The sequence below is a fragment of the Abramis brama genome, assembly GCF_963993115.1.
Source record: "Abramis brama genome assembly, chromosome: 4".
In the NCBI taxonomy this organism is placed as follows: Eukaryota; Metazoa; Chordata; class Actinopteri; order Cypriniformes; family Leuciscidae; genus Abramis; species Abramis brama.
Genome location: NC_139966.1, coordinates 42,521,007 through 42,546,155, shown reverse-complemented (window position 1 = coordinate 42,546,155; position 25,149 = coordinate 42,521,007). Strand labels below are relative to the sequence as shown.

The following is a 25,149-nucleotide window of genomic DNA, read 5'->3' as shown; positions in this document are numbered from 1 at the left end:
ATCTTCTCTAGATCAGTCAGGTTTCTGGGCTGTCGCTGAGAAACACGGAGTTTGAGCTCCCTCCAAAGATTCTCTATTGGGTTTAGGTCTGGAGACTGGCTAGGCCACGCCAGAACCTTGATATGCTTCTTACAGAGCCACTCCTTGGTTATTCTGGCTGTGTGCTTCGGGTCATTGTCATGTTGGAAGACCCAGCCTCAACCCATCTTCAATGCTCTAACTGAGGGAAGGAGGTTGTTCCCCAAAATCTCGCAATATCATCCGGTCATCCTCTCCTTAATACAGTGCAGTCAGGGCGATGCAGCACAGGGCACAGTGTCCCATGTGCAGAAAAACACCCCCAAAGCATGATGCTACCACCCCCATGCTTCACAGTAGGGATGGTGTTCATGGGATGGTACTCATCATTCTTCTTCCTCCAAACACGTTTAGTGGAATTATGACCAAAAAGTTCTATTTTGGTCTCATCTGACCACATGACTTTCTCCCATGACTCCTCTGGATCATCCAAATGGTCATTGGCAAACTTAAGACGGGCCTTGACATGTGCTGGTTTAAGCAGGGGAACCTTCCGTGCCATGCATGATTTCAAACCATGACGTCTTAGTGTATTACCAACAGTAACCTTGGAAACGGTGGTCCCAGCTCTTTTCAGGTCATTGACCAGCTCCTCCCGTGTAGTTCTGGGCTGATTTCTCACCTTTCTTAGGATCATTGAGACCCCACGAGGTGAGATCTTGCATGGAGCCCCAGTCCAAGGGAGACTGACAGTCATGTTTAGCTTCTTCCATTTTCTAATTATTGCTCCAACAGTGGACCTTTTTTCACCAAGCTGCTTGGCAATTTCCCCGTAGCACTTTCCAGCCTTGTGGAGGTGTACAATTTTGTCTCTAGTGTCTTTGGACAGCTCTTTGGTCTTGGCCATGTTAGTAGTTGGATTCTTACTGATTGTATGGGGTGGACAGGTGTCTTTATGCAGCTAACGACCTCAAACAGGTGCATCTAATTTAGGATAATAAATGGAGTGGAGGTGGACATTTTAAAGGCAGACTAACAGGTATTTGAGGGTCAGAATTCTAGCTGATAGACAGGTGTTCAAATACTTATTTGCAGCTGAATCATACAAATAAATAGTTAAAAAATCATAAATTGTGATTTCTGATTTTTTTTTTTTAATTATGTCTCTCACAGTGGACATGCACCTACGATGACAATTTCAGACCCCTCCATGATTTCCAAGTGGGAGAACTTGCAAAATAGCAGGGTGTTCAAATACTTATTTTCCTCACTGTATATGGGGTCTCACATATATTTTTAAATTAACATTTTTAATAGATTTTCGCAACACCTTCTGCAATTTGCAACCTAATATTATTTTTTAGATTTCATTGAAACTGAACATATTTTCAAAATGATGTGGCAAGCCTGAAAGAACATACATTTATAGATTATGCACAGATTAATGTGTAGATAATGTATAGATTAAACATACTATTATTTTTCCATTTTATATTTCCATTAAATGAACACCTGTTGCAATAATAATGCGTGGTTATGGAAATAAGGTTGATGATTTCGGTAATGATAATAAGACTTAGGCATGGTTGAAAACATTATAAAATTTAATGTAGAAAAAAGTAGATAATACTAGCACAGTAATGGATTCAAATTTTATTTTGCAGTGGCTTTGGGTTACAATGAAGAATTACGTGTCACAAATACGACAGGATGCACACAACCTGAACCTATATATATATATATATATATATATATATATATATATATATATATATATATATATGACACTGTATATATACGAAAAGGAGTGCTGAAATTTCTGTAAATTGTGCAGTGAAACAGACAGCTTTCTTGGGTATCTGGAATCTGTCTTGAGGCGTTCTGGAAAAATAGCAACCACTGCCATTTCATGAAGCATCAGTGAGCCTTTATAATGGAAATAAAGTGGTCTAATAACCAGATGAGATACAAACAGTGGGGTTTATTCAAAAATAATTGTTTAGCAATCAACATTTAACCCCACCGAAATCCAACCACAAAGCTAGAAATACAGCTTGCAAAAATGAGACAACCTCATCCGATTCTTGAGGTTTGGTCCTTTGCTACTTCTTAAGTTGTAGGTTAGAAACACTGAGTCCCCACAAATACCAACAGACAAGAAAATAAATTTCAGGCTAATATCACTTCTGGATTAAAGCCTTGCAGTCAGACATGTTGTTCTTGCATACTAGTCAGTCTGATTTGGTTTCGACCACTAAGATGTTTTGGACTCTGTAATGCATCCTTACTTAAAAATGCACATGAAATGCGCGACAGTTAGAAAGTCTAGAGAGGAAACATGCTGTTTTAATACAAACAACTAAACCATGTCGTTGTCAAAATCCCTGGAAGGAGATAGAGGAGGGCCGAAGATGGCACTTGTGAAATATGTCCGGTTGAAATATGTGCAGAGTGAGCATGTTTAGTTTGTAGTGTGCACTGTCCACTTTTGTTTATGAGTTCAGGGTCGAAGCGGTGACAAGAGAGGAAAAACATAAGAACACGTTCCTTTCGAGAGCCACCACGTCTCCAGCGCATTGTGAAATAAGGCCTTGTAAAGAGTCTGGAAGAATGTGTAAAATGTGTGAATTACTAATTATTCAAAGCAACTTTTAACAACAGCAGATCTACACAGTCATTAAAATAATAATAATAATAAATGAATAATCTAACAGTACAAGGATGTTTACTCTAGGATCCTATTCACATCAGTCACTTCATGCGTCATTATCAAACAGATTTACGCACAATGGCCACAGAAATGTGACACTAGAAATCTGTTCTACTATTTCCATTCATGATTTTGCCAGACAGCAAATCAATATTTTCTGAATTTATAGATAAATGAAACATTCAATTTATAAATCGAATATTGAATTCAATTAAATGTCAAATTAAATAATTAAAATTAGAATTAAATCTTTTTTTTATAAAATTAAATTAAATCAAATCAAATGATGAATTAAATCAAAAATTAAATTACATACTGAATTACATTAAAATATCAAAATTTAAAATGAAATTGAATATAAAAATAATGTAATTAATTACAAAATAATAAACAATAAACTGAATAATAAATATTGAATTAAATGAAATATTGAATTAAATTAGATTAAATAAACTTTTAGAACTTAATTAAATCAAAATAAATTAAATAAACTTTGAAAGCTTTTCTGAGGAATCCCAATAGAAATCCATTTGCTGTGATTGCCATAATCTAACGTTAAATTGCTTGCTAACTCTTGGCCAACTTTAAGAAAGGCAGCGTTACCTATTACAGTATAGCCAAAAACAAACCAAATATTGCTAATTGGCTATTGAATAACTAAAACAAACATTAGGTGAAAGATCATACACTGATGAATCATTCACAATAAAGCATGTACATGTATCAAGCAAGTAAATACACTGTCAGAAATATGGGTACAGTAGGAGTCCATTTCTGTCCCCCATGGTACAATCTACACTAACGTACCCCATAGGGCTTATTATTGGACCTCAAGGTGCATATATGTACCTTTTTGAGGGTCAAAAAGCATTAAAAGGTACATATATGTACCGTTTCTTTTAAAGGTTAAGGTACAATATTGTACCCTTGAGTGTACAGCCCCAGTGACAAGCCATTGTACCCCTAAAGGTACAATTATGTACTTAATTTTCTGAGAGTGTAAGGTCAACGGTGATTTCATGAAGTCATTCTCCACATCCAGCACCCCTTTCTGTTTTATACCCATTCAATGGCATCTTGCGAGACAAATACTAGGCCTACGAACACAAATCACATGAGTAAGCAAAGTTGTTTGTGACTAAAATTAATTATTAGATGCAAAAGGACCAGAGACAGCGCTATGATTTCCTCCATCAAGTAAATTCACATCAATTCCGAAGCACAATCAAATATTTACACTACTGCTTACAGTCCACAAAATATTTTACAGCATTATAAGACTGACAGCTTTAATAATGCCTCAGTCGTTAATATTACAGCTTATTTCCTCCCTCCAGTCTGTAAAAATCTGTAATTTTATATCATACGTGTCCTTTTAGGGCTTCCTCCAGCTGTTTCCCAAATATAAACGGGCCTTTCATTAAACAAAAACACTGCGGGGACTGTAATTGAACTTATTTGAAATGTCCCCGAGCACTGGAGTACCATACGTGAGCTGTAACGGTCTCAGGGTATATCACACATCGCAGAAGGAGACCGTTTAAGATCGGCAATAAACGCAGGAACGACCCTGTAAATCTGCATGCTGCTGGTTTCACATTCAAACTCAAGGTGAAACACTACAGAGGCCTTCAATGTCAAAGCAAAGCAGAGCGAGCGAGCGCATATGGCGATGGAGCAACAGAAAAGCGATGGCAGTCAGATAACATTGTGTGAAAATATCGATGGCTTTAAGTGATTCGAGAGGCCGTGTTGTGGTTGGCTCGGTTCGAGTCCTCGCCGATGACAGAAGAATGTCACATGAGAGCAGAGAAAATGCAGACTTCAACTTCCCTCTGACATACATGGGGAAAAATGTTTTGGCACCAGGACAAATACAAGTAGAAGTGATTTTGGAATAGAAGAAAAACAGAAATCTGTCACGGCCAAAGCAGTCAAGGCAAAGGACACAGCACCTCTTCCATTGATGGCAAAGTTTTTATTCTGAATATACTTGAACATGAGGATTATAAACAGTGGGATTTTTTATTTATTTATCATTTTTGTTGTAGAGAATTGTATTTTAAAATTTGTTTTTAACAAATATACACACTGGCTGACTCCGGTGAATCAAGATTCACAAGAGTGTTACGCATTAAATCAGTGGTTCTCAACTGGCGGGCCGCAGAACACGGAATAAAATAATAAAATGCAATTAAGCATTTAACAATGCACAAAACTTATGCAAAAATTGTGCAAAACTACAATTCTATGCGAAGAAAAACAATGATGTGAGGGATGAACATACAGTTGGTTGTACTGTATACCTTAGCGTCGATCGCTCATCCAAAAAGCATTGAAAATATGTCCATCCAAATATTTCCAGCGTGCGCACACACACACACACACACACACAAAAACTAAAACTGAATAAAAAAAATGAAAAATTGTAAAAAGTAGACAGACATCAGTATGTCTTTCCCTCACAGCTTACAATGAAACATGCTGTCTAGCCCAACTAAGGTCTCAAAATAGTAGCAAAACAAATATAAACTTTTTAAAGGAAGGAGAAAACGCTTCCTATATCTTTTTTAGTTGACGTCAAAAGCCTTGGTGTAATTTCAGTTGTCATTTGATAGAAACAATTAAGCCAAATTAGGCAGATGACAACATGGTTACTTGAAATCAGTCAAAATCCTCAATCACCATAAACGAAACTAGAAGAAAATACAACCCAGATTACATTAAACACAGGTTACGTTTGATATTGTTTGGGTTGGCACTTAAATTCTGGCTCCTGAAGCAAAACCAGATGGGAACCACTGGATGAAAGTACAATTGAGGGGGACTGAAAATAAGCCCACAGATAAGTCCTCCTAAACCATGACTGAGGCAGACTGACGGTCAGCCAAGAGGCAAGTGGAGGCAGCAGGATCTGACTGACCACTCGAAACACGCTTCACACTAGTAGACTATTCCAGAGATCAAAACCCACACAGTCCAGATAGACAGAGAACCGAAACGCCAGCTTCAAAAAACCCACATTTTGAAAATATTCTGTTCCTGAGGTGACAGCATCTGAACTCGCAGTCTACAGGATGTTAAACTTTATTTCATCCCAGTTTGACTGAAGAACAAAAGTTGCTATATCTAATTTAGCATTTTCAAAGGAATAATATGAATTGATCTCATATTTCCATTGAACATCTGTCTTTTTGATATCCTAGAAAACACTTTCACCTCTATTAAGGTATCCTGTAAACAATTTCTGTCAGAAGCTGGAGACCCTTAATTCTTTCAAATACCGGTCCCAAATCTGTTTTGACATTTGAGGTTAAGGTTAGATTGGACCGTCAAGATTGGGATACGTCTCGGTTCAGCAGCTGTCGCCCCAAGAAAAAGGCAGTGAAAGTTAAGGTGCGGTCACATTAGCAAAAAAAGGCCCTTTGTCTATTGTCAATAGTGTAGCGATTTATGAAGCGCGGCTCACACAGATCTCACTTTCAAACCAAGCAGCTTTCCGTTGGTGAACGCGCTGAATTTGCGTGACTAACTTGAATATGAGCGAAACTTGCACGGGGAACTTTTTCACCCTCATGTGAAATTTCCTATTGAAATGACTGGATTTCTCCTACCAAATTTGGCTGAGGAACTGTAAATGTGACCGCAACTTTAAGGCAGTGTTCTGAATGGAATATTAGCATATACTTACTGAATACTGTGCAGTATGTTCTATCTCTTTAAACATTCCAAACTGTAGAATGCTACATTGTGACGACATCACATGGCGTCCAGTTATCTGGAAAAACTGAACAGTTAATTAGTGTAAATATGTACATTTTTGCAGTCACGCTGGAAAATGACGGTCAAGCCACATTGCATTGTGGGATGTGGGATTTTTAGCAAAAATAGTTGGTCTTATTTGCATATTGAAAATTTGAAAACTATCCATAGTATACATACTATATACTGCGAATATAGTAGAAGTATGCTAGAATGCTATTCCGAACAGAGCCGTAATCTGTTACTTTACACACTCCAGCACCTACAGAGGCAAATATTCTAGCATCACACACAAAAGCAGATGTTCACATGCACACAACTATGCTTAGTTTTCACTTCCAGTGCAATACATGCCAATTAAACAGGGCATAAGGAAGAGATATTAATATATTAAAGGTCTGAATACCCTCACTGGCTGCTTTCATGTTTTTTTGAAGACAAATAGGTTGGGAAAAACAGAGTTCTATGGCACTTTTAAGTACAGGTAGAGGAACATGTATTTAAGTACATTATACTTAGTATAGATAAACAGGATTACATTAGTTTAGCTGGGAATTAACATGGGTAATTCATCGAGAGCTGGAGATGTTTTCAATCATTTCTCATTTTGACAGCCAATTAACTATGATGTTTATGGTGTTTATGGTATGGAATACATTGATTTAATTCACTTCACTTCTAGAATGCTTGTCTGATTAGTGAAGTGATGAATCACGGAAAGATTTTGAGAAGAATGGCTTTTAAACGCAAGCCAACTCCACCTAGTACAATCATGTTGTTTTCAGGTGCATTAACAAAGACGTTTCCTGTGTACAGAGGAAATTATGCGTAACATAAGTAACAGTGGCATTGCTCACTGGAATTCGTTTTCCATCCCAGATTTGGATGTTCTGTGGCTCCGTGTCTTTTAATTTCCTGTTTTTCTAAGCTAAGATAGAACATAATGATGGTAATCTGCTGATTGAGACCTAAATAACTTTGTACATGTTTACACTAAGCCAAAAACAATGCAAATACGGTCCATTAATAACTCTCAGAAATCACGTGTCTGCTAGTAATTGAGCAATCAATACAATATTGAATAAACTGAATATTGGCTAAGCACCAGGCATCCCTCCTCCTCTTAAAAAAAAATAATAAAAAAATAAAAAAATAATCATAATTCGTCTTGCTTTTCTTTTTCACAGGCTTCCATAATTATCCTTGTCTCTTCTCAAAATCTTAATTATTCCATACATTTTGGATTCATGACCAGATTTCATTGAGGCACAAAGATTCAGTCAGGATCTCTTAAAGGGACGGAAGTTTCGTTTGTCAGATCAGAATGACGATATTATGCATTTCTCTGCAGAGCAACCAGGGTCAGATTGCACATGTGATATTCCTTCACTTATTTTTATATGTATCCATTTACATCAAGGCACGTTGACAGGAAAGAAAGGCTGACAGAGCACTGCCTCTGACATTAAAGTGAAATATGACACATCAGAGACCCGAAAGACAGCTCAACCAGGGGCAACATTTCTCATAAAAACAAAATAACTGTAAACATTAGATGATTTTCTTTCCACCTTTTCGATTTCTCCAGATGATATTAAAGTGTGGGAAAGAGCAACTGTCATAAATGCCTTTTCACCCTTCTGCATATCCACACACATACATTAATTATAGAACAGAAAACTTAACATTAAACATACAGCAAGTCTTTAAATAAGTTAAAAAATCTTAAAAGATCTAAAATAAACAGGTAATGCAAAAAAAAAACAAAAAAAAAACACACACATGCAACAGCATTTTTTTTTTTTTCTCTTCATTTTCACAACCAGGACACAACTTTGCGAGCTAGCTTTTAGGTCGGTACAAATTGGCAGTTGTTTAAAAAGCCCTAAATAAAAATGACAGGGCAGTTTGGCCACACGACCTGCTTGGCATCAAGTGCAAAGTACAGCAAGACCACACACAGGGTAAAGTTTGGCAGCAGTGCACAATTGAATGCACTATGGGCGGATAAAAATCACCGTGTGATAGCGAATACGGGCAAATGAAGGGAGGGATTGTTCTCACACAGCGGTCGGAAATGAAATCGATATTCCCGAGGCACAGAGGTGGACACCACTGGGAAAAACAAGAGACTTTTGCTATTGGGTCACTTGCTCATTTGTCCTTTTTTTCCAGTAATGGGCTGCAGACCACAAACAAGGTTGGATTCTGACCCGACCCTGAGGGGTCTATTAAATATCTCAGCAGGGCAAACGTGACAAGGCCATAAAAGTCACATATAAACAGTGTGTAATACTGAGGAACTAGTCGCTGTAAATATGTTGAAGGACAAATAGGTTAAAAAAGGCATCACACTGGTAAAGGGTGAAACTTTGGTTGGCAGTGTTGTGATTGGATAATTTTTTTTTCGTTATTACGCTGGGACGTAGTTCATCTCCATGGGCAAAGTGAAGATGAAGTGTCAAGGTCTGCCCACCCAGTTAAGTCTGCCCACCCCGTCGCTCATGTGGAGAGAGTCCGACCTCAGAGGTCAAATGTTAAAGGTCGTTGCTCATTTATCATCTCCGACCTACTTTGACCTCAAGGGCTGTGAGTGATCATGGCTTCGGTTTTGTACTTCCTGGGTCAGAGCCTCTCCCTCCATGTGCTGGGCTGTGGCGTGGGAGTCCGGATGAACGTTCATATGTGATGTGGTATGTGTTTTGGCATCGTAGAGGGGTGTGGTGTCTCTGTGCTGAGGTCACGAGAGACAATGTCCTCGTCCAATCAGAAGCCAGAGCAGCAGCAACTGGAGGATGACCATGGACACGATAGACGGAGTCAGACCTGATGCCCCACCACATTCCTCATTGCGCTCCTGTTATCATGCGGACAAGAGAAAGCCAATTAGTCTGGTAGGGAATTAATGGGATGATTGTGTAGGAATTACCATAATGACGAGAAGTAAAACCTTTTTTATTTCAAACTTGTATTGTTTATAGCAATATAGTATAAAAACATTAGTGCTGTCAAATGATAAAATCATCTAACATAAAAGTTTTTGTTTACATAACATGTGTATATATATTATTATATTTATGTATTTTATAATTGTGTGTGTGCGTGTCTGTGTGTATATATATATATATATATATATATATATATATATATATATATATACATATATATGCATAATAATTTTGATTACAACTGTATATGTCTCCCCATTGCAAATCAGGTTCATTGGCAGAATTTACAGACTTTCAGCCGTTTGCAATGAACAAATCAAACAAAAGTAATCAAAATAGCTCAACACAACAAATGTTTCAAGTGGTTTCCCCAAATTCAACTGAAAATGCAACTTTTAATGACTTCTGCAGTCTCAAAATTATTCAACCCCTGAATAGAATCCCTCACATCAGCACAAATCTGCAAGACAGGTGTTGTCTCAAGCACACCTTATGCAACTAATCAATGGCTTCATCAGTTGCACTAGGTGTGCTTGAGCTAGAACACATGAAATATCTGAACTGGCTAGGTTTATTGAGTGTTACCGTTTGACTGCATGTTAGAAATAAGTCAAAAGAATGGTCCAAAAAGTTAAGACAAGATATCATCGCCATTCACAAACAAGGAACGGGATACAAAAATGTAGCGAATGAACTAAATGTTCCTAGAGACACCGTTGGAAGGATAGTCCTGCAGGAACAGTGGTTCAGAAAAACTCTTGAGTGACTGCAAAAGACCTGCAGCAAGACTTGGTGGCAACAGGCACTGAGGTTTCAGCTTGCACAGTAAGGCGCGTACTAAACGCATGCCAGACGTAAAAGACGCCAAACTCCAAGACATACACCACTACTGACTCAAAAGCACAAGAAAAGTCGGCTCCAATATGCTCAAAATTATATAAATAAGCCACAGAAGTTTTGGGATTCTGTTCTGTGGAGCGATGAAACAAAACTGGAACTTTTCAGCCCTATGGATCAGCAGTATTTTTGGAGGAAGAAGAATGAAGCATTGGCTGAAAATAATTATCTGCCAAGAGCTAAGCATGGTGGGGCTTGGTGATGCTCTGGGGCTGCTTTGCATCCTCTGGCACAAGAAACCTGCAGCGTGTGGAAGGCAAGATGGATTCATTGAAGTATCAGGAAATCCTAGGAGAAAACGTCATGCCGTCAGTGAGGAAGTTGAAGCTTGGGTGCCATTGGACCTTCCAACAGGACAATAATCCCAAGCATTCCTCAAATTCCACCGAGGCTTGGTTGCAGAAGAAGTCCTGGAAGATTCTACAGTGGCCATCACAGTCACCTGACTTGAATCCTATAGAAAATCTCTGGTGGGATTTGAAGAAGGTGGATGCAGCACACAAACTGCTTGCCATGAAGAGGTTGACTAATTTTGAGACTACATAAGTTATTAAAAGTTGTATTTTCAGTTGAATTTGGGGAAACCACTTGAAACATTTGTTGTATTGAGCTGTTTCAATTACTTTTGTTTGATTTGTTCATTGCAAACAACTGAAAGTCTGTCCATTTTGCCAATAAACCTGATTTGCAATGGGGGTTGAATAATTTTCATATCAACTGTATATATATATATATATATATATATATATATACAGTGAGGAAAATAAGTATTTGAACACCCTGCTATTTTGCAAGTTCTCCCACTTGGAAATCATGGAGGGGTCTGAAATTGTCATCGTAGGTGCATGTCCACTGTGAGAGACATAATCTAAAAAAAGAAATCCAGAAATCACAATATATGATTTTTTAACTATTTATTTGTATGATACAGCTGCAAATAAGTATTTGAACACCTGTCTATCAGCTAGAATTCTCACCCTCAAAGACCTGTTAGTCTGCCTTTAAAATGTCCACCTCCACTCCATTTATTATCCTAAATTAGATGCACCTGTTTGAGGTCGTTAGCTGCATAAAGACACCTGTCCACCCCATACAATCAGTAAGAATCCAACTACTAACATGGCCAAGACCAAAGAGCTGTCCAAAGACACTAGAGACAAAATTGTACACCTCCACAAGGCTGGAAAGGGCTACGGGGAAATTGCCAAGCAGCTTGGTGAAAAAAGGTCCACTGTTGGAGCAATCATTAGAAAATGGAAGAAGCTAAACATGACTGTCAATCTCCCTCGGACTGGGGCTCCATGCAAGATCTCACCTCGTGGGGTCTCAATGATCCTAAGAAAGGTGAGAAATCAGCCCAGAACTACACGGGAGGAGCTGGTCAATGACCTGAAAAGAGCTGGGACCACCGTTTCCAAGGTTACTGTTGTTAATACACTAAGACGTCATGGTTTGAAATCATGCATGGCACGGAAGGTTCCCCTGCTTAAACCAGCACATGTCAAGGCCCGTCTTAAGTTTGCCAATGACCATTTGGATGATCCAGAGGAGTCATGTGACAAAGTCATGTGATCAGATGAGACCAAAATAGAACTTTTTGGTCATAATTCCACTAAACGTGTTTGGTGGAAGAAGAATGATGAGTACCATCCCAAGAACACCATCCCTACTGTGAAGCATGGGGGTGGTAGCATCATGCTTTGGGGGTGTTTTTCTGCACATGGGACAGGGCGACTGCACTGTATTAAGGAGAGGATGACCGGGGCCATGTATTGCGAGATTTTGGGGAACAACCTCCTTCCCTCAGTTAGAGCATTGAAGATGGGTCGAGGCTGGGTCTTCCAACATGACAATGACCCGAAGCACACAGCCAGGATAACCAAGGAGTGGCTCTGTAAGAAGCATATCAAGGTTCTGGCGTGGCCTAGCCAGTCTCCAGACCTAAACCCAATAGAGAATCTTTGGAGGGAGCTCAAACTCTGTGTTTCTCAGCGACAGCCCAGAAACCTGACTGATCTAGAGAAGATCTGTGTGGAGGAGTGGGCCAAAATCCCTCCTGCAGTGTGTGCAAACCTGGTGAAAAACTACAGGAAACGTTTGACCTCTGTAATTGCAAACAAAGGCTACTGTACCAAATATTAACATTGATTTTCTCAGGTGTTCAAATACTTATTTGCAGCTGTATCATACAAATAAATAGTTAAAAAATCATATATTGTGATTTCTGGATTTTTTTTTTTTTGATTATGTCTCTCACAGTGGACATGCACCTACGATGACAATTTCAGACCCCTCCATGATTTCCAAGTGGGAGAACTTGCAAAATAGCAGGGTGTTCAAATACTTATTTTCCTCACTGTATATATATAAAACATAGATTAATATAATAATATACACACACACACATATTGTGTAAACAAAAACTTTTATGTTAGATGCGATTAATCGCGATTAATCTCGATTACTCGATTTGACAGCACTAAAAATATTAATAAAAAATATTAAAACATACAAAATTTGATTACTTTTAATTAAACGATGTAATTTTTAATTAAACGATCGTAATTACGGTAATTGTGACAGTCACAATTAATCTATACTTTCGGATAAGTACAATTATTAAATATGCTGTAATATGTTGGTGATAATTTATTCCTACGAATGAAAAGGTGTTGAATTAGTCAATAATGAGTTACATTAGCAGTTTAAGAAGATGCAAGAAGCAACAGCTAAGCTAATTAGTTTGACCCGTGCAAAATGAAATGCATGAAAGAAAGAGATATTAATCTAAATTAGACAGAAATAATAATAATAATAGAGTGAGGCAAGAAAGCATCATAAAGATGAAAAGACAGAAATGTGCCGGCTGATAGCCTTATTTATTCGACAAAATGCCTGATCTGTTTTTGCAGTGGATTCAGGTAACGCATGATGTCTTTGTTCTGAAAAGAAAGATGAAATTAAATTGACTATTTAAATACTCATGGTACTCAAGGTGCAGAGCTAAACCACTGCTGTTTGAAATTGATTGTTTTGATTGTGGAAACTTTGTGAGTAAAATGAGATACGATGCAAAACTGTTTAGTGAATGTACTTCTCAGTAGGCAGAGAATAAATAAACAAATAAATAATGCAGGAGAGAGAGAGTGAGAGTGAGAGAGAAAGAGAGATAGAGAGATGGACTGACCCGAGACAGCACATGAACACTGGCAGCAGTAACATGAGCAGAGAGGAGAGCAGAGGAGAGCCTGCATTTCTCCTACACATGGCCTCATCCTAATATATATTATATAGCCAAATACACAGCAGGAGAGAGAGAAAGAGAGGAAGAGTCATGCAGAAAAATGTTTGACAGTTTAGGCAACACACGAAGAAGTGCTTGAAGCGTTAATACTGTAAGTACAAAGACAGAATCCAGAGCAGGAAGTAAGTGTGTGTTTAGATAAAGATGCACTACTTGCTCAAAAGTATGTGGACACCTGAACACCCCACTCATAATGGGCTTGCTGAACGTTTAGATTCAATATCATGGGCTTATTCCAATTCACCCTTAAAGTGTTCAGTGGGGTTCATGTCTTGGTTTTGTGCAGGTCTTACACACTAGACTCTTCATTTCTTACAAAAATTGCATAACTATAGGCTTGACCTGTTAGTCATCCATCTTAAACACCCAAACCAGAAAAGTGGGTGTCCACATTCTTTAGGCCATGAAATGTAAATTCTTGTGAGATTACAACATGTCAAACAAAGCCAAACTCTCCTAGATCTATCACACAGAGACAAATATCAGAGTTGATTTACATTGATTATATCTCAAAAATTCTCATGCAGTGTCTCAGTGTGGTAGATATCAGGTAATGACTGAAATGAGAGCAGGTAAAACAAGCCATTTTAGAAGAATAGGGGACATGTGAGATCCAAGCATAATGCACATCAAGTCGCGCTGAACGCTAGTTTGGTCTCAATCTGTTGTAGGATCTTGCTGGAAGAAGGTGTTTGGGTGACTTACTTCATGGTTGTTGTCAAAGCACTCTTTCGGACCTTTCCGATACCGTGGGTTCTGGGCTAACTTGCAGGGATCTGGACCCGGAGCTGTGAGTTCAGAGTGAAGTTCAGGAAAAATAACATGCTAATATTCTAAGTGAGGTTTAAACTAATCTAAATCTGAATTTATTGGTAAAGTTAACTATTTTATGAGGAGGCGATTTCGTATGAATTCGGACAATGTGATTCGTATGGAAACGATTTTTTGAAGAAAGGCATGGAGGTCCAACTCAACTCCACCCCTAAAACTAAATGTCAATGGGACATAAGCAGATCATACGAATTCATTCAAATAAGTCACCAATTCACCAAAATGGATTTAAGACAACCCTGCTCAAAACAAAAAAAAATTATAAAAGCTGGTCCATCCTGGTTTATGCAGGTCTGGTATTGGTGGTCTAGCTGTTGATTTTTCTGGTACAACTCAAGTCTTGCTAGTTTAGCTAGCAATGTACCCTGATGGAGACACCAGAATACAAGCGTCCAATTATTTAAAGTCCAGATAAAACTTTGCAACCCATTTAACCTTGATATGTGAAGTATTTCCAAGTAAAATGAGGCATTTGATGAGATAAACATGTTGGGTAATGACTGGTCAACCATTTTCCCAGTTCACTGAAATCAGCTGTTTAGATGAAGCGATTAACTAAAATGAATCAGACACAAAAAGTTACTGGAAAAGCTACTAGTTTCTACTTAGTTTCTTAACTTCCTTCCCAACACTGACAGTGACCTAATGAGTTATCATCATCATTGTGTGTTTTAATACCAAATGGTAAGTTTGTTTGTATGTGTATGAAGGATACAAGGCTTTTCTTCCTGGGAGAATGGATTTTCATCACATATCTCGCAATTTATCTGTGTGTCAGCAACAATAAGCACCAGATTTGTCTTCGGAAGCTTTTCAGCTATGAACTGCCTGAAAATAAAAACAAAAATATACACAACCTAATGGGCATAATTCACCTGTGATAAAAATCACTTTGATCATTAAGAATTGGGCCTACAATCAATTAAAACATTATAATGACATAATCAAATATTCTATTGAATTTATTTATCGTTATATGAAAAAAAAAAAAGTGTTGCATATACTTATTAATCAGAAAAACATAACATTAAATTGAATAATGAAATGTTTTTGTTTCATTTTCCCTCCATGATTAAGTTCAATTTCCAAAATGGTCACCATTTCTTACCTAGAGCAGTTTTGACACTCAACAGTCCCCTTAAAAGTTGTCTCGTTGTTCTCAAAGAAATACTGCGTCTGCTCTTTAATGCAACTCTCTTTATATGGTGTTTCAGACAGGCCATCATCTTGTTCCACTGCGAACAAAACACAGTCGCAATTCAATTACAGTGAGCTAATATACTTTCAGTGTTTCTTTGAATTAATGTTGATTCAGTGCCTAAATATCCCCTGCTGAAAAGTCAATGAGCCAATCAATTTTTATTTATTTTTTTAATTTCCCAAAGTACACAGAATGCAGTCAAAATTTACACCATGCTTCCCATTACATTTATTGTATTTTGACATTCTGAAACAGTCTAATGAATATGTGGTCGCGCTTTGCACACGATTTCTCTCTTTTAGCATTCATTAGCATTTGTAGTTTTGGCAGTAAACCAGAGGATAATACAAACAGGCCAACTGCCAAATTGCAATGGCTTAATCATTGTTTAACAGCATTTAATTACTGATGCCAGGCTCTTACCTGCCTCAAGGAAATTAGGAAATGTGATGCTGACAAACAACTGCTGCAATATTGACCTGGAGAAATAAAAATAAATATTAATTCCGCTAAGAAATGTTTCAACTGCTTTTGTCTATATAATAGCAAAGTCCCTTTAAGACAAGCCATTTCACTCGGCGGCCATCTTTGAAATGCCTCTCGCGTATGCAAGTGGAGCTACTAATTTGAATGGGGAAACATCAAATTCTCCAAAACTGTTCGCCAAGCTTACGATTAACTTTCATATTTGAAATCACCAATGAAATCTGACAACAACTGCCTCATAAATGTTGTTTCTAAACGCTCAAATCATGACAGAAAATGACATTTTTCAGCCTGGATCAAGCAAATCCGAATGTGCAGTGGAAGAGCGGGTCTGACTGTTTCTATTGGAACCTGAGCTTCTAACGGCAGCTGCAGTGACACGATGACTTTAACAATCGCCGATTGGCTCTTATTTAGAAGGCGGGACTTCCACCATGTTGAGCGGTGCACTTTTACCCATTCAAAACAATACCAGAGACTGCGTCTTGTGTTATTCTATAGTCTTTGATATAATAGGGTCCAAAACAACATTTGGCCCCTATTGACTTCTAAAACACTACAAAACATAAAAGGAGAGATCTTCTTTTTCCACAGGAGGAAGGTAATATGAGGGTTAGTAAAAGATGACAGAATTTTGTTTTTTGTATGAGCTAAGAAAGTTAATTAGGGCAATATTTCAAAAACACTTCTTCACTCACCAGGCTGCTGCAGAAGCCCACCAACCAATGTTCAGGATGTCGGCTATGGTGGGCTAAAAGGGACAAACAACATGTTATTAAACCTACACAACAATTCCAGGGGCACCTAAAATGTCCTTGTGGCATACCATCCCGAATAAAATCAATAGATTAGCTGCGTCTCGCAGCATAAACTCTGGGATGTTGGCACCTTAAACTCTCATTCTCTCAGACATTCTTTTCTAACTTTGCAAGTTGCATATCCGGAGCTGAGAAGCACCAAAACATCCTGATTTTATTGGCAGGGGCCCCTATTACGACCCTGCCAGACAGAAAGGACCCCGTGCCAAACAATACGGGAGATATTAGACGAAAGCTCAGCAGATGCAAGCATAAATCCACAAACAAGGCTAAACGAATGAGCTCAGGGGACGATTAGCTGCCGCACACGCTGCTCTGATTAGCATGAGAGGAAGTGTCTCTTTGTGATGATTCATGGTTGACTGTGCGTGTTTTGAGAGATTTAGTCACCATGTAAGACATAGTCGTAATCCTTCAAGTCACACAGATCAGAGAGAGTATCGTGAGGCTAACTTATCAGTGTGATATGGAACATGAATAACACAATGAAGTTCACTAACCGCATGACTAAACTTTATATTCAGAGGAAAATGTGCTACATAAGCCAATCCTTATTTACAAGTGATAACTTGGCCAAAACAGTTTTAAGACAACACGCAAACCACTACGGGATAGACATTCATTGTGAGTGAATTGCTGTTTACACATTTTTGTTTGGGTTTACAAACTGACTTTATTTTAGGTCATGAGGAACTGAAATGAATTCAAAGAAGATGAAACTCACCACGTAGACTGATCTGAGACCAGCGGCAGCTTTAGATTCTGTGGTGGGTTCACAGAAGGCCTGGTAGTCATAGGTTTTGTTGAGTGAGTACAGGGATACATTCATCATATTTCTCATTAGGCTGGGGTCAATCATACCGAAAAACTGTCCGATCTGAAAACACAGAAAATGCACAAATGAATATTTACTTAAAAATAGGGGTCATAACTGTACCATAAACTTCTGTTGTTTTTTTACTGGGATAATTATAATTACTAAAGACTAAAGCTGCGGCCACATTAGCGACATTTTGGACAATTTTGCTGGCAAAAAGTTCCATTGTTTATTACCAGAAGTGTAGCATTGCCAAGCTCACACAGTCACTTTCAAATCAAGCATCCTTTTATTGGTCAACACTGCGTGACCACCTCAAACCTTTTTGCAAAATCTGTGTGGGGAAATCTTTCACCCTTACGCGAAATTCCCAATCGTGTGAATTCCTATTGAAATGACTGGATTTTGTCCACGAAATTTGCCGAACAGCGGCAAACGTAAACCGCTCAAACCAATCAGTTTTCTGATTGAAGATATCTCCGGACATCTCCAAAGGAAGGTTTTGTCAGATTTATCTTATTTCTGGTGACAACTGTATGCCCCTCATGAATCTTCATTTTTAAAAAGAAACAGTCACAGACTTTGAAGATTTACCACTGAAAAATAAAGTATACAAAGGCTATTTTTGTTTTCAGTTAACATCATTTAAACCCGCAATGAAATGTTTGTTTATTCGCCATTTGCTCTGCAGATGTCCTGAGATGAGCTACAAACAGTCTAAGGACTCAAGCTCTGAATACACATACATCTGCTCCTGAAGAGTGAGTCGTCAACTATTAGCAGTTTTCGGCAGGACAATCTGAATCTGATTCTTTGTCAGTGAAGCTTATTGTTTGGTTTGGTAAGGTAAGGTAAGGTAAGGTAAGGTAAGGTAAGGTAAGGTAAGGTAAGGTAAGGTAATGTAATTTAAGGAAAGGTAAGGTAAGGTAAGGTAAGGTAAAATACATTTAAAATAAAATAATAAAATAAATAAATCAAATAAATCAATAAATCATGGAAGAAGATGGTATCGGTCTACTTTTTTCATATTTTCCACACTGATTGTTGGGAGAATTCTGCAGAATGTGTTCAAAATAGTGAATAATTCTGACTTAGCAAAGTCATCATTTCACAACATTGTCCTATAGTTTAATAGCAGGCATCAGGCATGTGTCACTATGGGGATGAGGATGTCTGTCTGTACTTATCTGTAGAATAAGTTCATGCTGTGAACTACATGCTGTGTGTTTAAAGAGTGTGGAGCCCACCGTGCTCGGGGGGCCGATAGGATCTCTTCTAATCTTATTAGGAAAACCTACTTCATTACCATAATTTAAACCATAGAAAGAGTTGTCTGAGAGCCCAGAAAATCTCTGAGGTGTGATACCGACCGCAAGTGTGTGAGGAATAAAAAAACAAAAAAAACACGCCCCTGTTCTGGTTACTGTTACGAACACACACAGCTTAGCTTCCAGCTTCGTATTAGACGTAAAAATGTAAGAGCGCGTTCGTCCGAGACTATAAGTCAGTCCAAAGGTGATATAAATTCTAGAGTGTACAGAACGGCCGCCGCTCCCCGTGCAATAACAGCCGTAATGAATGTGCGGTCCCAGCCGACCCCTGGAGAGTCTGCCCACACGGAGGGGAGGAGACGGGATTTAGGGCACAATCGGTCCCCTTGGCTTCAGTCCTGCTGCCAAACACTCCGGCCGTGATTTATCCCGCACACACTTTGCCCTGATTGGTTTCCCTCACTGAGCCTAACTTTAAACATTTACTCTACTGCTGTTGCCGGCGGGGTGCAGGTGGGGTTGGGTGGGTTCTCTCCAGGGGTCAAAGAAGGGGAATGTGGAATGGAAGCAAAATGGAGAGGTTCTGATTGGGTAAGAGAGAGAGGCCCACCATATTCATGTGCTCGTCCTGATTGGCCATGACAAGGAAGCCTCCATCGTCCAGAAGTACACAGTCCAGATGCTTTGTGAGAAAAAGATAAACACAGTAATATACACTTTTTTAAGAAATTAATACTTTTATTGAGCAACAGTGTATTAACTTGATCAAAAGAGACATTTATATAATTACAAAAAAATCACTAAAAAATCCTGAAAAAACTTTCCACAAAATATTAAGCTGCACAACATATTAAAACAGAAAACAGTTGTTTTAAATTGTAACAATATCTCACATTACTGTTTTGTACTGTATTTTTGATCTAACTAATGTCAAACGGTAATGCATATAATATAGATAATATCATCTCTTCAGATCTAACAAATAAATATGATCTTACCTTATCATTTCTCCTGCACCCACAGATTTCACCAACACACTGTGCAGGAAGATTTACAAATAGACAGATTGAGTTGCACAAAAGTATAAATACAATATCGGTTATCAGTCAATATTAGAGTTTTTTTCTTCATTTATTGGTAGACATTAGACATATCGGCTCATTTTGGATATTTAATTGTGCATGCTTATTTTTACATTTACATTAAGATAAATAACACGTAATAACACTATTATTAATACTGTTAAATGTAAATCTTAAAATGAATACCAGTTTTTTACACTGTACTATTGTTGTGATGCCTAAGTTCACCTATAGCATTTAGAAGGTTGATTTTAGTTTAAATGTTTATTTTTAATTTATTTAGACAAAATAGCAAAAACATTCAGCCATTTATGAACTTATCGGTATCAGAGAGAATTTTACTATTAGTGCATCCCTAATTTATGCAAATGCCAAACTGACACCATTAGGATAAATCAAACTGACAATGTTCTCAACCATCCGTCTAACTTGCACTACAGTTAACAGAAATACAGGTAGTTAACCCTTTGTACTAACTTTAGGCGTAATTGTAGTGTTCATGAAGCTTTCCATCCAGGTCTGTATATCCAGTTTTACACCGACAACTGAAACATATAACAAAAATTAGTTTAGTTTTAAATTTTGCATCAGTTCACATTCTTAAATAAACAACAATTCAAACCATAAAGATTAATCCGATTATTATTAGTAATCTATTACTAGTATATTATTAGCTCTACTGATAATGTTGATGCCAATGTCTAGGGAGCAATATGGCCAATGTCCATACACAAATATATATATATATATAAATGAGACATGTACAATGTTGCTGTAATAAAAACAAAATTATTGTACGGCTATTTATTTACAAAAAAATCATTGAGAAAACAGAAAATCTATTGGTACATTTTGAAACAATATTGTCAGATTACTTGACCAAGCTTTTATATTGGTTTATCACTACATACTTTGTTTTATCTTTCTAAACCACTGGCTATCTACAGTATATTCCTATGGTAATTACTGAAACTATAATGTCAGACTCTCACCTGCTGGTTTGAGCATGAATTCATCAATTCTCAGGTCCAACGCTCTGCTTGCTAAAACTGAATCTTGAGTTTCTGATAAAGAGAGGACAGAAAATGTCCATTAATCCATAGGAAAAGTGGTATATGCCTGTATAATCATCACAAACACATACTTACTATTCATTGCGTATGATGTAAATATATAAACATCATTGTCCAGACTTCTCTTGTAGAAACTAGACTCATACGTTTCTGCCTCTTCTGTCCATTCTGGACCAGCACTGCGAAACACACACACAGAGACAATTTTAGTCCTATGGGCCTGCCTGCTATTCCTAAAACGTAAAAAATATAACAGATTTACCTCGCAGGATAGACTCTAGTGACACCGCCATCTGTCGCCACAAACTTAGCCTTGATTCTCTCATTCCTGACAATCACAAGAATAAATAAGCTAAATTAGACTGAAAGAAACATACTAATGCCAATCAGTGTTTAAATATATGAAATTGACAGAACAATTCATGCTTCTCATGTGACATTCTTTCTCTCTGTGGAACACAAAATGAGATGCTTAGCAAAATGTTCATGCTGCTCTTTTCCATACAGTAAAAGCATACAGTGTCTAACTCCTAAAAGGACAAAATAGCACCAAAAAGGCCTTTTTTTATTATGCTCTTTTGTCCATTTTGAAACTTGACAGTCCCTGATCACTATATGCTTTCACTGTATGGAAAAGAGCAGCGTGAGCAAAGTTCAAAACCTTTTATGTTCCACAAAAAAACAAAACAATAGAAGGTCATACAGGTTTGGAACAACATCAGGAGAGTAAATAATGACGGAAATTTCTCTATCCTAAGTTAAGGTTAAATGAACGTGGCCTTGTTTTTTTGCATTTTATAATTTGGTGTAACTCACAGTCCTTGTTCGCTCCAGTGTTTGGCCAGTTCAGCGGTGATGCCAGCATCCAGCAGCATCCTGTTTATTAGGTCCATTTTACCTGATGAACAATACACAAATAAAAAGGCCTCAGTTGACATATCGCCATTCCTTTACCATCGTCCATCGCCCGAGCATCAAAATGACCCTCACACTACAGGAGCAAAACCTAACAGAGGATCAATAGGCACAAAACAAAGCTTTACGTCATTATAAGCTTCACCTTTGACTTGATAAATGCATAAACACCTGTTGGTCATGAGTAAGAACAGACTCCACATTCTGACCTTTGAAGCAACCGATGCCAAAGTCATAAAGAAGTAGGACTTCATAAAAAGAGAGCGAGACAGTGACGCAAAAACGAGGCGGAGAGACGCGTAGGGAAAGTAACACGTAGATTAATTTTCCGAGACGTGAAACACGATTGTATTCTTCGGCGGTATGAAACGGCAGTAAGTGTTCAAAGGTTTTTCGTTTTTTTGGTGCGGGTACCTTCAGAACATTAAAGTGTTTTATAACATCGCACTGCAGTTCATTACCGCAAAGTCTTTACGACAAAACACACACACTTCAGAAAGAGCAGCTGGTGTACAACTTTATTCCGCCCCCCTTTGCACGACGCATGCTTTTCATTAGGACCTGATTGAGAGCAGTGCAAGAACACAATTCAACTGATCCGCCTGTGTTTGACAGCGAGGAAATCGTGGACTTAAAATACCAGGCCTCTGTGACAAATAGCCCCAAAATTTAGCGTTTACAGTGCTATGTTTTGCCAGTTCCAACATTTTATTGTCTGTGCTCATGAGGCAGTTTCATTTCTTGACCGAAAAAAAAGAAAGAAAACCAGACAACAACATAAGTCAAAATCATTGTCTTATCATTTTTGTTCTGTTGTATTTCTTCATCTGAAATAGAGATACACTTTTGGAGCATTAATAAACATCAATATATTATAAATCTAAATATTTAAGTTAAGTTGTTAAGTTGTTAAGTTAAGTTAATGTCCTTGACCCTACCAATGTACCAGCACACATCCTCTCTCTCTCTTTTTCTGTGACATGTCCTGCTTTTCCTCTTTCACACGGGGTAATTGGTGCCGAATTGGGGGGTGGGCTCGTAGGTATAAAGTATTACAGCCAAACCTACACATTCAACACATGTGCACCAAACCAAGTGATTACCGCAGCACCAACAGATCCTGGTGAGATCAAAGCGGCCTGTGGAGAGGAAGGTGAGGGGAGGAGGGTGTCTGTGTGTGGGGGCAAAGGGAGGAGGTTTACTTAGCATTAACACGGTCAACAAGAGATCAATAAATATAATTAGACTGAAACTGAAACGCACAAAACCTCTAATTTAATCAAGAAAAGGTGTATGAGAACAGCTTTTGATGTCATGTTTTTAAACCAGTAGTTTGATTGTGAATAAAATATCTCATCTATGCAAGAACTTAAATTGATTCCAACTGTTTTTTGTTTTTTTTATCTAACATCCTAAGTCTATGTAGTTTATTTAATTTTGTAATACTAGCAAATTAAAATATGTTTACAACTTGATTTTTTAACCGTTTAGGCATTATTTTGTAAAAAAAAAAAAAAAAAAAAAAAATATATATATATATATATATATATATTATATATAGTGTTAAACTGTTTACAAATTATGTATTAAAGTATCAACTTGGATGTTTAAGTCATTTCAACTTAAGTTATATTAAACTGACTTAAAAAAAAATCTTGTATAACGTGGTATTTATAACACTGTGTTAAGAACAGTTTTAAAATAGTAAAAATGTATTATGTGTAATGGTATCATTTAGTAATACTGTGATGTAGTAATACTTATAATACTGTATTATTATTATTTTTTTTAAATTTGGTTTAGGATTGTGCTTAGGAAGGTGCTTATGATTACGCATAATTTACTATCTTTACTACAGTCAGTATCGTGTACAACAAGGATAAGTGTTAACCAATGTAGTGATAAAAAATATATTAAAAAGTGTCATTGCAATAATTTGTAATAATATAATATTGCATCTAAAAAAAATACTTAAAAATATTATATGTATAATATTTATGAGTTAATTATAAACTGTGTAATTGAAATATTAAGTAATAATATTTATAATACTGTTAAAAACTATATCTACAAATTACAAAAAAGTTTTAATGTAATGATATTATTTAGTAATATAATGTGATACATTTTTAATACTATAGTATTTAAAAAATACTATTATAAAGTGCAACAAGTTTGAATTATGAAACAAAATTAGTGAAATGAAAATAGTTATGAAATATATACATTTATTAGCTAATAGCTAATAGCAGCTACTACTTTTAAGTAAAGTTGGTCGCTCAAAAGACCTACATGTTTTAATGTAGATTATGACCCCTGAGCAGCCCCAATGAACTTTGAACTTGCGGTATGAATCCCTGGCCTTCAAGCTATGGTACCACCACACTCCCTGTTACAGCTCAGTTTTAGATTTGAACCAGAAAGATACTCACACTCTGGGTTGTTGGGGGTCTTTGTGTCAATGTATTGATTGAAGTCGATGAGAAATTGTGTGTTGTTGTCACTCTGAGCTGTCAGATCTGAGCAGTAATCTCTAAAACATGAAGAGGAATATTTCTCAGAATCATTTGGAGAACAACGTGAAGGTAAGTAAACAGTCAGTCACAGAACTATCCCTTTAAGAAACTGACCTGGGTGCTATAAAAGTATATCCATACTCTTCAAATTTGTCCACCTGCAGGCTTTCAGAAACTGAAAGAAAATATCAGAAATCTGTAAGATCAAAGATCATTTCAATAAGTTCTGTCATTGCAGCGCGGTAAAATAATACAATACAGATATACGGAATAAAAACAGACCCCAGAACAGGTACATTCAAAATGACCTGACAGTGAAACACAACTCTACAGTCAGCAGGACGCTGAACAACAGCTTGTACAAATATGTCTCTGAGCTTCTGTCTAGTAATGCAGTTATCTGCTGTGACACCCTGCTGTTCAGGCACACGACCTCACGTACGGGTGGTCCAGAGAGAGAAAGTTAGCCCATTACATTTGATCAAAATAAGAAGAAAATA

General features: G+C 37.4%; 1 protein-coding gene across 1 annotated transcript in view; it reads right to left on the bottom strand.

The window, feature by feature from the left end:
* Nucleotides 1–4,699: 4,699 nt before the first annotated feature.
* Nucleotides 4,700–25,149, bottom strand: part of cacna2d1a (calcium channel, voltage-dependent, alpha 2/delta subunit 1a) — an 81,988-nt gene continuing 61,538 nt past the window's right edge. Inside the window, exons 23-38 of the mRNA XM_084112468.1 lie at nt 24,764–24,824; nt 24,566–24,666; nt 22,035–22,116; nt 21,481–21,546; nt 21,294–21,397; nt 21,138–21,209; nt 20,623–20,690; nt 20,062–20,100; nt 19,674–19,745; nt 17,700–17,852; nt 16,856–16,908; nt 16,095–16,150; nt 15,579–15,705; nt 15,186–15,298; nt 14,345–14,427; nt 4,700–9,347 (exon numbers count right to left, since the gene is read on the bottom strand). Coding sequence (XP_083968594.1) covers nt 9,231–9,347; nt 14,345–14,427; nt 15,186–15,298; nt 15,579–15,705; nt 16,095–16,150; nt 16,856–16,908; nt 17,700–17,852; nt 19,674–19,745; nt 20,062–20,100; nt 20,623–20,690; nt 21,138–21,209; nt 21,294–21,397; nt 21,481–21,546; nt 22,035–22,116; nt 24,566–24,666; nt 24,764–24,824 — 1,367 coding nt within the window. The 3' untranslated portion in view covers nt 4,700–9,230. The remainder of the gene's footprint in view (nt 9,348–14,344; nt 14,428–15,185; nt 15,299–15,578; nt 15,706–16,094; nt 16,151–16,855; nt 16,909–17,699; nt 17,853–19,673; nt 19,746–20,061; nt 20,101–20,622; nt 20,691–21,137; nt 21,210–21,293; nt 21,398–21,480; nt 21,547–22,034; nt 22,117–24,565; nt 24,667–24,763; nt 24,825–25,149) is intronic.